Source organism: Carassius auratus, chromosome 18 (assembly GCF_003368295.1).
Source record: "Carassius auratus strain Wakin chromosome 18, ASM336829v1, whole genome shotgun sequence".
Taxonomy (NCBI): domain Eukaryota; kingdom Metazoa; phylum Chordata; class Actinopteri; order Cypriniformes; family Cyprinidae; genus Carassius; species Carassius auratus.
The window spans coordinates 208,872-223,209 of record NC_039260.1 but is presented as its reverse complement, the minus strand read 5'-3'; the positions used below and the strand labels follow the sequence as shown (position 1 = coordinate 223,209).

General features: G+C 37.1%; 2 protein-coding genes across 2 annotated transcripts; both read right to left on the bottom strand.

Annotated features, from left to right (window-relative positions):
• Positions 1–1,780: 1,780 nt before the first annotated feature.
• LOC113118035 (growth arrest-specific protein 1) lies at positions 1,781–4,998 on the bottom strand. Its single transcript, XM_026286891.1, has one exon. The coding sequence runs from the start codon at positions 4,003–4,005 to the stop codon at positions 3,256–3,258; it is 750 nt and encodes a 249-aa protein (XP_026142676.1). The 5' UTR covers positions 4,006–4,998; the 3' UTR covers positions 1,781–3,255.
• A 2,115-nt stretch (positions 4,999–7,113) lies between these two features.
• On the bottom strand, positions 7,114–12,549 carry LOC113118036 (complexin-3-like). Its single transcript, XM_026286892.1, has 3 exons — positions 11,997–12,549; positions 8,885–8,972; positions 7,114–7,747 (listed from the first exon to the last, which is right to left on the bottom strand). The coding sequence occupies exons 1-3, from the start codon at positions 12,149–12,151 to the stop codon at positions 7,523–7,525; spliced, it is 468 nt and encodes a 155-aa protein (XP_026142677.1). The 5' UTR covers positions 12,152–12,549; the 3' UTR covers positions 7,114–7,522.
• Between the last annotated feature and the right edge of the window lie 1,789 nt (positions 12,550–14,338).

The window sequence follows — 14,338 nt, the reverse complement described above, 5'->3', positions numbered from 1 at the left end:
TGACAGTTGTATTTTTATCAACTAACATTATCAAACACTATCAAAAAAATTTGTACAATATAATAAGTGTTACTGTATCTTCTGATCTCAGTTCAGAGAGTGAGGATGTTCCTCATTATTTAGTTTAAAGATTATGAATATGTTTACTGGAGAAACAAAATGAATGCATGAAGTCTTGAGTTTAAGATTAAAACAAGAACAAATATCTGCCAAAGGGCTCTGAAAAATCAACTTCATCCAAAGAACAACAGATATTTGTTCTCATTTTAATCATAAACTCACTTGATTTTGTAGGATTTCTCAGAAAACAAGACTTCATATCTTCATTATGCATCTGCAGGAAGTGTGTCTTGACTTAAGGATGTTTAAACATGATGAAAATACAGAAGAAGATTCATCTTATTGCAACGTAAGCAACATTTAATACCACCACTTTCCAGATATAAGACTTTCTGCTCCAGTTTAAAGAACATTTTAGGCCAGTATTTGACAAGAACCTCCTTAAATCAGGATAGAACCACTTGGGAAGAAAAGTTACATAAGAAAAAAAAGCTTCAAATAAGAAAAAATGATTTGAAAAACACACTTATAGTTTGTGGATCTGCCTCTATTAGTTTGCTGATTATTATTAGTTAAGTTTATAGGTTTAAGGATCAAAGGATCTTTAATATGCTCATGCTGAATAACTCTTTATAAGCACTAATATACAGCCAATATGCATGGTAATAAACGACTAGTGATAATAAGAATTGCTCCTTTAAGTAAAGTGTTCTTCCTTTTCCGATAAGATTTAAAAAGCAAATGAGTTTCTCAAGTAAATGCATCTCGATTAGAAACTGTTTAGATATTAGTTGCTGTTTGCAGCGTAGATGATTGACGTAACACACAGCCGTAATTAAAGACTTGTTAAGCTGAAGGTTTAATCAGATCTCTCCAGTTTCATTGGAGAGCACAGGTACGGATCGCAGCTCTCAGACACACAACGGCTCTGTTGTTTCAGGGCCAGCTCTGTCTCAGATGAACTGAGGACGGATTGTGAGTGTACGGAGGGACGTTAATCCTTCAGAGACTCACACACACACACACACACGCAGCTCTTCTTACATTGACGTGCACGTCGTGAATAAGACTTTGTGCCGGCTCTACAATCGCTGGTGTGGGGGTTGAAATCTGGGTCACAGATAAATGTGAACCGGGCCCCGAGCGGCTCCTCCTCCTCCAACAGTCTCCCCTGCTTTTGTTTGTTTTGATTGTGTTCCCAGCCGTCGGTGGGGGTTCAGCAGGAGTTAGTCGGGTTCCTGCTCGTTGTTTTCACAGAAAAAGCCAAAGAGAGCCTCTGGCATCTGCGTACAGCTTTCCACAGACTTCCAACACACAGACGTTTCGAATTAAAACACACACGGAATCAAGCGCAGCAGCATTAAACATCCCAGCTCTCCAATGAGAAGCTGAATCTGAAGCAACACAGTGTACACGTATCTTACTCTTAAATCAAGATGCATGTACGACTTCAGATACTAAGTCTTGCAATCTTCAGATATCTGCCAAAGGAGTAAGAAAAAGAAGTGCAATTCAAATATATATATATGTATACTATTATTTTGTATGCATATAAAATATTTGATATTGCACCAATATGATTTACCAATAAAATGTGCTTTTAATGATTGGTTTTAATTAATCTATCTGATACCTGGTATGAAAACTGTGTTCATTGGACTTGGACATAAATATGCAATGTTTTTCAGATGATAAATTAACTTAAGACAAGCCTCCATCATACATTTCAGCATGACTTTTATTCTCTTAATTATTCCAAAATGTATAAATAAATTATTTTTCTGTACAAACTCCGTGACCCTTTAGGAATTCAAGAAATATTAAACCAGAAACACACTCTATGCAAGTACACAAAGATAACTACGAGCTTCGGTCAGATGCATCACGATTCAGATATGGTTGCTATAAACATCAAGATCTTAATTCTCTTTAACTCTGCAAGAATCTCTTCTAATGCATTGAGAGTGATTGAGCTAAAAGAGAAGACTGACTATAGAAGCAGACTAGTTTATGTTTCAGTCAGTGTTTGCATTCACGTACTTGCGTAGCGTGTGCTTCTGCTAGTTGTAACATTACTAATATTTAATTATATGCAAAACTAAAAATCTGGAACTTTTTTCTTAAAGCTTTACATTATAATGCATTATAAAGGTATTCATAATGTACATTGCACTGCATTATATATTTTCATAAATAACTGTAACCAAAGTTAAAATGCATTATAATCTTTGAAGGTTTGTTTTAATGCATTGTACTTTCTAACAATGCATTTTAATGCATTATAACTGTGGTTGCAATTATTCAAGAGATCATACAATGCATGCACTGTGTGCATTACAAGGCTTAATGCTACTACATTTATAATGCATTATATATAAATGCTTTTAGTTAAATCTAAAACCATTGAAAATGTATGGAAAACAGTTCCACTAAAACACAGACAGTCGTCAGGCACTTGGTGTTGATTTCCAGCATACACGAACACTAGAGATGCTTGAGTCACATGTGATGATGTGCATGCTGTCAAACGCTCAAATCCTAGACCTGATAGTTCAGAGGACCAGGTCAAACCAATAAATCTGGGGTGAGAGAGAGAAGGAGAGCGTTTAACAGCTTCTGAAGGGCCTCTCCACCTAAATGAAGCACTTGATCCACAAACCGGCTCCTTTATGTGCACGAGCACTGCAAATATTTGAAGTAAGATGCGAGTACAATGCAAGTCTGCTGTGCAAACCCTCGACGCGCATCCACTGTTTGCCTTGAGACACTTCAAGTGGCACTGAGATGAAACAAGACGGAAGAAAGACACAGTCCGGGTTCATTAACTAATGAAAGCTGATGATGAGGACACACTGCTGTGCAGTGTCAGATATATTTGTAGAAATAGACAACAATACACTGTATGAGTCACAATTATACATTTCTCTTTTATGACAGAAATCATTAGGATATTAAGTAAAGATCATGTTCCGTGAAGATATTTGGCAAATTTCTTACCATTAAATATATCAAAACTCCATTTTTGATTAGTAATATGCATTGCAAAGAACTTAATCTGAACAACTTTAAACATGTTTTTCTTAATATTTAGATGTTTTTGCTCCCTCAGATTCCAGATTTTCAAATAGTTGTCTCGCCTTGATGTAACAGACCGGTTTTGTGCTCCAGGGTCACAGATGTTCAATCCGTCACGCTTTAGAGTGTGAACGCCAGAGCGAATGCGATGCACAGCAAAACCACGTGTTGAGAACGAGTCAAAGCGCGTGTTAGAGACATCACCGCGTCAGCATCGGTCGGTCTCGCCTCGTCATCCTCGTCCTCGTATGCATCGTCCGTGCCATCGTGATCCACGGAGACGCTGTCGACTCCAATCGAACACAGTTTGACCATATTCTGTTTGACCACCTCACAGAACGGCCTCTCGAGCCCGTCACACACGCACTGATTGAGCAGCACACCACTGGGCTTCAACAGCAGCTCCTCGATGGTGGATCTGCACCGAGACGAACACTTCCTCCCGTTAAACAGCTGTCCGCAGTGGGACAGATACGCGGTGAGGGATGATTGACAGCTGGGCTCGTCTTCACACCGCTGGCGCGCTTCGGTGCATCCCATCCCCTCGGCGTCACCCGGATGTGTGCGCGGCAGACACGGCTCCACGGCGCGCTTGGCCCGCACACACTCGGGGTCGGTCCCGCAGTCACAGGTCTCTAGTAACGGGCCGTGTGTGGTCTGGTTGAGGCGGATGAGCGCGCTGATGCAGTGGCTTGGACACTGGCGTCTGCTTCCTCGGATGATCCCATCGCACGCCGTCAGATACTGGTTATATGCGAGCTCACAATCACGCTCTTCATGACATCGCATCAGCGCGTGCCAGCAAACCATCTGCGCCTCCAGCATCATCACAAACGAGAGGAACGCGACGGGAACGATGCTCCTCTCCATTTTGCCCACAAACTCAGATTAGGTGCATGCTTGCATCAATCCGTGAAAGCACAACATGGTGCGTCACAGACTTTTATTTACTCCACAATGAAGCTTTTCAGATCTAAAGTTCAGCGGTTATCCGTGCAATCAGTTCAGTTTGCTGCTATCTGGTTGCATCCTGAGTGCATTTCAAATGTCAATCCTCTTTATGCGTAAGAATCCTCCTGGTTTTGCGTGTTGTCTGGAGAGTGTTTTCTTCTCTCGGAGTCCTGTTGCATGCTGCATGTCTTTGTCCCTCCGGCTCTTTCACGCTCGAGACCCCTCCTCCTCCAAAACTCCCTCCGATCCCCTCTTCATTAGGCGATCTGTTGTTCTATTGGACGCGAACGGGGGATTGCATAGTAACGCCATTTTTGGCAAAGCTCACCTCCTGTACAGGATAAATAAAATGTTTATGAATTTCATGAAGCCGGCGAGCTGTGTGGTCTCTCTTTCTGCATTAAATTACAAAACCCCATCAGCCAAAGAGAGAGAGAGAGAGAGAGAGATGCATTCCTCCACTAGAAGCTCAACATCTGCAAACCGCTTCTTCAATTTAAAGCGCAGAAAAACAAATCTGTTTCTCTTTAGCGCGCGCCCAAGAACAAGCCCCTGTATAAACCCCGGGCTCGACCCCCGTCGCTCTCAGCCTCCTTTGGGGTGTTTTAATCGCGCCCTGATGGAAAAGAAAAGAGCCACAAAAGTGTTTTCTGGCCCGTTTCACCCTCTTTGTGTCCGACTGGCCATGCAGCAGCCCGGAGGACCATCAATAGAGAGACTTTCCACAACAATATATTTTACTGCCCTGTCCTTTCACAGCGCACTTGAGATCAGCGATCCTCTGCTATTCAGATGGAAACGGCTCTGATTGGGAAAACTATGCAAAACCTGGTAGACCGGGGCTAGTTGTCACACAAATGCTTGTTATCTACAATAAAATTTGTAGCAATCTAAATCTCCTAATGAAAAATATTCTTGTAAGGATACAACATATCAGAATCAGTGAGATGAAATACACTAAAGCACACATGGGTAGTTGACATAACATGATAAACTGCATCTAAAATGGATTTTGGAAAACATCTAATCTAATCGAAACATTTCTAATTGTTGTATGAATGCTGCTATGCATGCACTTTTTAATGAGAGAATGCATGCTAATTAAATAGTCATTTGACCCTCTAACACTAACACGCTCTAGGAAAAAAATAAAAATAAAAAAGACATAAAATAAAAAAACTCAGGTAGAACAGCTGGAAAGTGATTAGGTTAATATTTTTATTTATTTTTGGCCAAAACAGCCTTTAATTGTAATTATTCTGTAATTGAAATCTACAAAGAAATAAACAAATAAGATGACTATTTAAAAATCTATTTTTGGATGTTTTCTTTCCACTCACTAGTCTGAAACAACACATTACGAAAAGCCAAATAAACCAAAACACCATCAATGCATGAAAAAAAAAAAGATTTCCTTAAAGAAATGGCATTTAGCTTAAACTCAACATTTGTTTGTAAAATGCTAATTTGTTGTGTCAACTACCCACCTAAATAAAGCTGAGAGAGCTCGTGACGTAGTGTTTGACTCGTGTCCAGTGTCTCCATCTAGCGGTCAGAAACGGTACTGCGCATGAAATTACGTCACAGGCATCACAATCTATGTACAAATATATTTATTACAGTTTCAACAGTCAAAAATCAGCAAGGTCTGGAAATTACAGAGGAATAATTACATAAATTCATTACATTGGTAATTACGTTACTTATGCAGTCCAGAGCGGAAACAACTATCAAGGGCATAAGTAAAACAAACGACAAAAAATATATAATCTAACTAAATAAGATTAAAAGGAAAGTTAGTTTAACCCTTCACATTAATTGGCTACCAGCTCTGTCCTGTAGATCAGAGATGGAAATATTGCTTTATGTTTACAGCTTATATTCAGAACCCAAATCCCTGCATGTCTTCACTCAAACAGACACAGAAAGAGAATCAGAATAAAACCCTTCGTCCAGACGCTCACCTCAGCAGCACAGCGTTTCAAATCATTATTTTGAGTCTCCAAAAGAGGGAACAACCAGAAAGAAAAAGGTCGACATCTGCATCACGACGACACCAAACCACCTGCACAAAACGGCACCACTCAATGAAAGGTCAAGGGTCAAATGTGACGGTGTGTGTGAGTGGATGTTTAGGGGAATCTGGGTTCTTCCTCCATTCCTGCTCCCATAAGCCCTTCGAGACTCCTCAAAGTCATGAACCCGTTCGACTACTGCTGTAATAAACACCTTCAGACCGGAGCAGGGCATGGTGTGGATGGGGCAATCTCCAGAAACACGTCACATTTCACCCCAAAACTCATAATGACTAAGAAATCACACTTGCATAAAGAAAATGAAAGATATTTCAGGAGCATTAAAGAGACAGTTCAGCCAAAAATGAAAAATGTGTCATCATTTATTCCCTGTTGAATCGTTCCAAACCTGTATGAATTTCTTTAATCTGTTGAACACAAAAGAAGATATTTTGAAGAATGATCATCACCAAATCATACGCCGGTAGCCATCGACTTACATAGGGCCCTTAAAGCAGATTAAATCCAGTCATAAAAACATAATTTACTGTGTAACAGAATGTCACGGAATTTGCCAAATACATCAAAAGACCTTTAAAGGTCTTCACAGCAACTCATCAAAATAAAAGTTATATTTACAGAAATATTACTTGATAAAATTATTATTATCAAAACAAGGAATATAGAAAAATATTTAGACATGCTTTTTGATGAATATAATTTAATTTAACCATTAAAATAGAGTCTAGAAAAAAAACTAAAATTAGTAGTATAGTATTTTTTTCCATACTTTGGAATTCAATGGCTACCGGAAACTGTTTGCTTACCAACATTGCTCAAAATATCATCATCTGTGTTCAACAGAATAATGTTGGGAAGCATACAGTTGACGGTATCCATCGACTTCCATGGTATTTTCTTTCATACTATGGAAGTCAATGGCTACCGGAAACTGTTTGCTTACTAACATTCTTTAAAATTTGTTTGGAACAACATGAGAGAGAACAAATTAGATCATTTTTATTTTTGGGTGAACTATCCCTTCAAGATTAATATATATTTTTTTAATGATGTGAAATGTGACCCGATCATGTTTTTGTGAGATTCTCGTACAGTTGATGAGACACACATGACATTTAAACTCGATAAGAACGATATCAGCATCATGAAACAAATACTGCCCTACACGTCACACCGGATATATGTGTGAGAGTGTGTGTGTGTGTGTGAGAGAGAGAGAGAGTGTGTTTGAGTGTGAGAGAGAGTGTGTGTGTCTGTGTGAGAGAGAGAGAGATAGAGAGAGAGAGAGTGTATGTGTGTGTGTGTGAGAGAGAGAGATAGTGAGTGTGTGAGTGTGTGTTTGGAGGAGACACAGGGATGAGGACAGAAGAACCGTGTCCAGGTGTGAGGATGCAGTGAGATCACATGACGCAGCACTTCTCCGCGGAGCTCTTCAGGTCCTCCAGTGTGGCCTGAGCTTTGTCCTTCAGGTGACCCATGTCCACGTTCTGGATGTTGGTCAGGTGACCCAGAACGGACTGCTTCTGTTCCTCCTCCTGGTTGTCTTCGGCGATCATCTTGGCCAGTTCTGTGGGGAGCTCGACGTCGTCCGCTGCCGCCTGGATCTGAGTCTCGTCCAGCTCGTTCTGAGACACAAAACAAGGAAAAGAGGATAATCAGTGACATACGTGTCAAACTTCACCCAGAAAATACAGAAAAAATATACAGTCTGCTCTTGCAAAACTAGAAACACTCTTGGCATGATTTTCTGTGTTTGCTGTAATGTTGTTGGCGAGATGTCAGAAGTCATCAAAAATGGGAAACACCTTTGGGATTCTTGTGTTGTGACGTTATTTTGAAAATGTGAAAATGTTCATGCCATTTTCATTATAATCATCATCTTGTATTGTGGATACAATTATTATTTAAATTAAAATCAGCATCAGTTCATAACATCAATTACTATGCATACACATTTCATAATTAAAATAACATTGATTGTTTTGCATTATTATGATGAAAGTTTCCAACTGAATACTGGAAAATTGGTAGTTAATTATGCAAATTAAATACAGTACATCAAAATAGTGTATGAACATTTTAAAATAAAAATAAAAATAATATTTTTTTTACATTACAGTCTCATCACAGTACAATACTGAGTATTAGAAAATTGGTTATTATGATTTTTTTTTTAAATCATACTTTAGATCAAAATCAACAAATAAAAATGCTACAATAACGTATAAACATTAAGAAATTTAAATAATACTTAATTTTTTGAATTAACATGAATTGTATCTATTGATGTGATGGTAATATATATTTACAGTACAATACATAATTTAGGGGAATGGGTTAAATGATTATTTAAATTAAAATCAACATGAATTCAATACATCAAATATTACCATGATGCATAATAATTTAAAAATTAATATAAAATATGAATCTTTTTCTTTTGCATTACAGAAATAAATTTTAATTATAATTTTATTTTTAACTTTTTTTACAGTACACTAAGTAATGATAAAAACATTGATTATTTGAATTAAAATAAATAAATTAAATTAAGTACATCACGTATTACCATGACATGTGATCATTTATAATTAAAGTAATATTTCAGTAAAAAGATTCAGTTTACAGAACACAACTGAGTATTAGAAAATGGCTTATTATTTATAAAATGCACTTAATGAATGCACTTTCATAAACTGCGCTTTATGAGTTTTATGTGTGTGGGCAGATAACGAGAGACAGGAAGTGTGATTAATTGTTACCTTTGGCAACCTGTATTTGTCTCTAAAGTGAGACCTGACTGTCGCCCTCTCCGCCTTCTTCTGGGCAAAACTGGCGTCTCGCTCCTGCCTGAGGAGAAACACACACACACACACACACACACACACACACACGGTAATGTAAGGATCAACTGGGTTATCCACCTACACACGTCTGCCATGTCAATCTCAAACTAATAAGCATCTCTAAACTATCATCCGTCATATTTCAGAAATTGTTTCTCAGACGAATGTTGGTTGAGATGTTTCAGGACTCATTTTTAGGATGCTAATTCGACTAACGATCACGTAAGACCTTCCTAACATTTGACAGAAAGGCCGTAATGTGTCTGAAAGGATTTAGGAGTGAGGCGGTTTTTCTGGTTAAAAATAATCTCCATCATAACAACTTTCTGCTCATTTTAGCATGAACTAAAACAAACTCATGTCCACAGAAAGAGAGAGAGAGATTCATGTAACGTCGTCTCGAGGATTAAACTGCTTTCCTCTGAATCTCACAGAATAAATACCTTCAAAGAGAGCGTTAAAGGACAGCACTTCAGACTGACTTGGTATTAGCCACACTTTTATCATGAAAATATTTCAAATTAATGTGCACTAATAAAAGCTATAGTCAAATTTAGTATATCCAGCTATTGTATATTTACTTAAGATAAGAATTTGATTTGAATATATTGTTTATTGTAATGACAGGTTGAGGACAGTGTTATTTTAGTATCATTGATAAAGGTTTTTTTAATATTTAACAATTTTTTAAATATTCATTTTCAGTTTTGTTAAACGTTTACTCACTTTATTGTTTTTTAAAAATGTCTATATAATTTTAATTGAATTTTAATTTACTTATTTAGATTTTTTTAGTAATTCAACAAAAAATAAATATATAAAACAAAAAATAAATACATTAATTAATTGTGTTTAAATATTTAAATAAATATTCAGTTTTTTAGCCAAACAAACACAACCAAATTACTAAAATTAAATAAAAAATATTAAAATAAAATGTGATTCAAAATATGAACAAATTAAAACTAAAAATAATAATGTTGATGTTAATAATATATTTTTTTATTATGTTAAATAAAATTATGTTATTAAGTTTAATTATGTTTTTTTTTTAAACCGTAAATTATTTTAAATGAATAATAATAAACTTCTTTGGTGCAGGAAACTAAATAGCATCTTAAAAACCTAAATAATCTAAATAACAACAAAAACAAAAATTAATAAAGATGTATGTGATGCTATAAAAGTTTAACCTTGAATCTTGAATCCTTGTGCTAACTAACTGGTTAGGGCACTGTTGAAGGTCATGTGAGGTCAAAGGTCAATATGAATCACCAGGGCTAAAGCAAAGGTCATGACAGAATGAACACAGTTAGAACAACAGACATGAAGTGAGTGAACAACAACCAGCAAATTATGATTCTGATATCCAGAAGGTTGCTGTTCAATCTCTTTTGCATCTTTATATTGAACCTGGAACCTTCCTTTAATGCTGACTCCAGAGGGGTCTTCTCTATGTTAAGTGTACTTGAAGCTGCTTAGGAGAACAGCATCTGCTAAATGAGTCCTTACTAGAGAAGACGAGTAGGAGCGAGAGCGGGAGGGGAATATCTCTGGGATTTAGACTCGCTCTGACAGTCGGGTGATGCTCATCCACTCGGTTCACTTTAACAAATGACTAGTTAAAATAATCCACATATCAACAAGCAGCAAAGACCTTTGAGAAGTTCATACTGGTTTGGCTGATTCAAGAGATTAAACACGACTCCCATCAAAGTCAACAGTGTTAAACTCTCTGTCCATGTAAAATCTGTTTTCTGAGCACACGAGTTGGATTACAGCAGGTGGATGAGCTCAGCACAGCCATCTGAAGTCTGTGAAATCAAAATTTTCCAAATATGGAAATCATTTCCAAATGTGTCAACACGGCCACCTGTTCATGCATTGGCTGTTATGAGCTGATATCTAAAGACAAAGCGTACGAAGAACGCTAGAAATGCTTTGGATGCTGTACTTTATCATGATGAGATGGTTCTAAAAGCCTTGTAGTTTTGTTTTTCCCATGACCCATAATATAAGATTTATGTCTTCTGAATGGACCGGTGTTTTTGGAGTAAAATACTAATTAAAATAATTTTACCTGAGGCATACTTACAGAATGAGCAGATTTTTAATCAAGCGTACAGCAGAGAACTAAGTCTATGTGACCTTGGAGCAAAAAAACAGTCTAGAGTGTCTGGGGTGTATTTGTAGAAATAGACAACAATACATAGTATGGGTCAAAACTATTGATTCTTCTTTTATGTCAAAAATCATTAGGATATTAAAGATCATGTTCCATGAAGATATTTAGTAAATTTCCTATTGTTAATTTATTAAAACGTAACGTTTGATTAGTAATATGTATTGCTAAGAACTTCATCTGAACAACTTTAAAGATGATTTTCTCAATATTTAGATTTTTTTCCTCCCTCAGATTCCAGATTTTCAAATAGTTGTTTCTCGCCCAAATATTGTTCTCCTAACAAACCATACATCAATGGAAATTTTATTTATTTCGATTATTTATTACCCAAATAGTACCATGGTATCCTTTGAAGTACCTTGTAAATACCGTGGTAACAATTCATACCACATAATATCAATGTGAGTACTATGGAACAGTACTTTTTCATAAGTGTTTGTATCTCGGTTTACATGCCTAAGAACACATTAATATACTACATTACAATCTAATTAAAAGTACTATTTTAGAATAAGCAATTAAACAAACAACAAGCAGAATTTACTTGATGATAAATCTGACGCGCCTGAAGCAACTCATCTGAATCACTATTCGTGATGAAAATATTCTAATTTAAACACGCAAATTCTGCTGAACTCTACAGTGGATGTGAATAATGCGGGAAATTATTAATATCTGACTGAGCAGGCATCTCCCTGAGCGGAAGGAGCAGCTGCGCGCGCAAATACCCAACGAAGCGCGAAAAATACGCGCGCCTCTCCAAACGTCCACCTCACGAAAACCTTCCCAGAATATCATCAAATCAACACATTTCTGAGAAATAAATCAGGTAGGGGTGCTTACTTTTCCTCCTCTAGCTGTTGTTGGTACTGCTCAAACTCTTCTTGTGTCATTCCTTTAGCGGCGTCGGATTTGTCTCCGTCAGATTTATCTTCTGTCAGACCTCCTGTCAGATTCTTCAACTGACCGCCAACAACGTGTTTTACCATGAAAGCCATCGTTAAATAGTATAATATTCCTTAATATTCTTCCTTATTTGCCCCAAACTGTTATTAATTCCAATTAGGTCAATAATAAGGTCTCTTTCCTCCGTTCAGCTGAGGTAAAGTGAAGTGGATTCGTCTCTTCTCTTCATCTGAGTCATAGACAGCAGCGGTTTGACTCTTCCATTCGCCCAATCCCGTGTTTCCTCAACTGACTCTCTTCCCGCCCAATCCCACGTACCGCCGGATTAAGCGCGCCTTTTTTTTGCGGGCGCGCGTGACTTGTCAAAACGCATCGCGCGACGGTTTGCGCGCCTCCAAGTCAGTAAGGGATGACAGCGAGCGAGCAGAAAGCATTCAGAGCGTCTATGCAGCATCCATCTGGAGGGTGAGCAAATCCTGTGAAGGCAAAGTGAGAAAGTAATATGTGTGAAATGAAATTCAACATTTATATCAAACGAAAAGTTGCGTTCAGTTAGAGCGTTGTCGTCAACGTTTTCGTTTATTTGGAAAAGGGGCAACTCTCTAATCCCAGAGATTACCATCCATGCGTGTAAAGCTGTCAGCATCACCTCCACATGGATTATTATATGCAATAATAAAGAAACGGAACAAAGATGAGACACATTTTACAGTCAAACATGCATTCTACAACATTAAAGTGAGATGTAAGCACGTTTTAAATCTTTTTTTGCTCATAGTCTCTGTTTACACATGTACACATATATGCACATGCATACACCAGTTTATTTATAAAGCACTATTACAACAACAGAGCACTCACCAAAGTGCTACAATAATGAATTTTGTTCCTCATAAAAGAAAACTACAATATCAAAACACTAATAAAACTATCCATACCAACCCGATCACTAGCGATATGCTTAATTGTCATAATTGTCCTATTCTCAAATAATTTATTTAATTATTTATTTACTTAGTTTCATTGCTGGAAAGTGAACTAACTCCATCAAGGGTAAGGCTAAAAATAGCCGAATGTTCTTAGTATAAATGAATTTGTATTTAACAGGAAAACTATTTAATAGAAACATCGCAAGTTATGAACTATAATGCTTACATTTACTCAGTTATTCAAAATGCAGCCACTGAAAATTAGCAAAACCATTTACATTTCCAAAGAACATTGACTTCAGTTTACATCACACATATATCTGCCCTTTGTTTATGATGGAGGAGAGAATTCGCAAGTCAGAAATAAGTCAGCACATGCTAAACAACACAACTACGCCGTTTTTGCGATGACTAATCTGAACGCCTTAGATTTTCCATTGCATTCATAAACTCAACATAATCATGTAATCACAGAACAACACTGTATCACTTTGCCCAAGACAAATTTCCCTTGGGGACAAAATCTTTTTTTCCTTATCCTTATCCTGGGGTGCGTTTCCCAAAACCATGGTTGCTAACCTGTTAGCAACTTAGTTGGTTGGCAATGGGGAATTGCATTGCAACCAACAAAGTTGCTAACTTAGTTAGCAACCATGGTTTTGGGAAACGCACCCCTGGTTGGTTATAACGCACAACACTGTAAAAATGCATAAAAATAAACATAATGAAACAAATAAGCCCTAATATTAATTATAATATTACTAGCCTGATAATAATAATAATAATTGTCCTGCTATCATCAAAGGCATCAGCCACAGGCGATATCTCTATAGTCGATACACGATACTATCGTCTTATCGGCACAACCCTACCGATCTCATGACAATTTGTGCATATTTTATGAAAAGGCTAATTCGTACAGTCTTTGCTAAATTGTATGTATTTTATGAGGTACCCAGTTCGTATGAATTCGTACGAATGACCTACACCTAACCACGCCACTAAACCTACCCATCACTGGAGTCTAGACAAATCAGAGAGAGGTTTAATTGTTTTTACAAATTAGCCACCTCGTAAAATACATACGAATTTGGTTGTGAGATTATGGTGCCCCACATATGGCATGCAGGAAAAAATTGTTGGCCAAATCGTGTGCACGATTTACTAATTCGTTCCCTCATTGTACTAAAACGTGCACACGATTGCGTTCCCTGGATTTACTATTTCGTTCTGCCTTCAACTATCATTTTGCATTATTGACACACTGTTTTCCTAATGAATGTTGTTCAGTTGCTTTGACGCAATGTATTTTGTTTAAAGCACTATATTAATAAAGGTGACTTGACTTGA

Excerpts from the sequence above, each read along its gene's own strand:
- LOC113118036 (XM_026286892.1), bottom strand. The coding sequence starts at position 12,151 with ATGGCTTTCATGGTAAAACACGTTGTTGGCGGTCAGTTGAAGAATCTG. Across the intron at positions 8,973-11,996 it reads CAACAGCTAGAGGAGGAAAA|GCAGGAGCGAGACGCCAGTT; the intron begins GTAAGCACCCCT and ends GTTTCTCCTCAG. Across the intron at positions 7,748-8,884 it reads ACAAATACAGGTTGCCAAAG|AACGAGCTGGACGAGACTCA; the intron begins GTAACAATTAAT and ends TTTGTGTCTCAG.
- LOC113118035 (XM_026286891.1), bottom strand. The coding sequence starts at position 4,005 with ATGGAGAGGAGCATCGTTCCCGTCGCGTTCCTCTCGTTTGTGATGATG.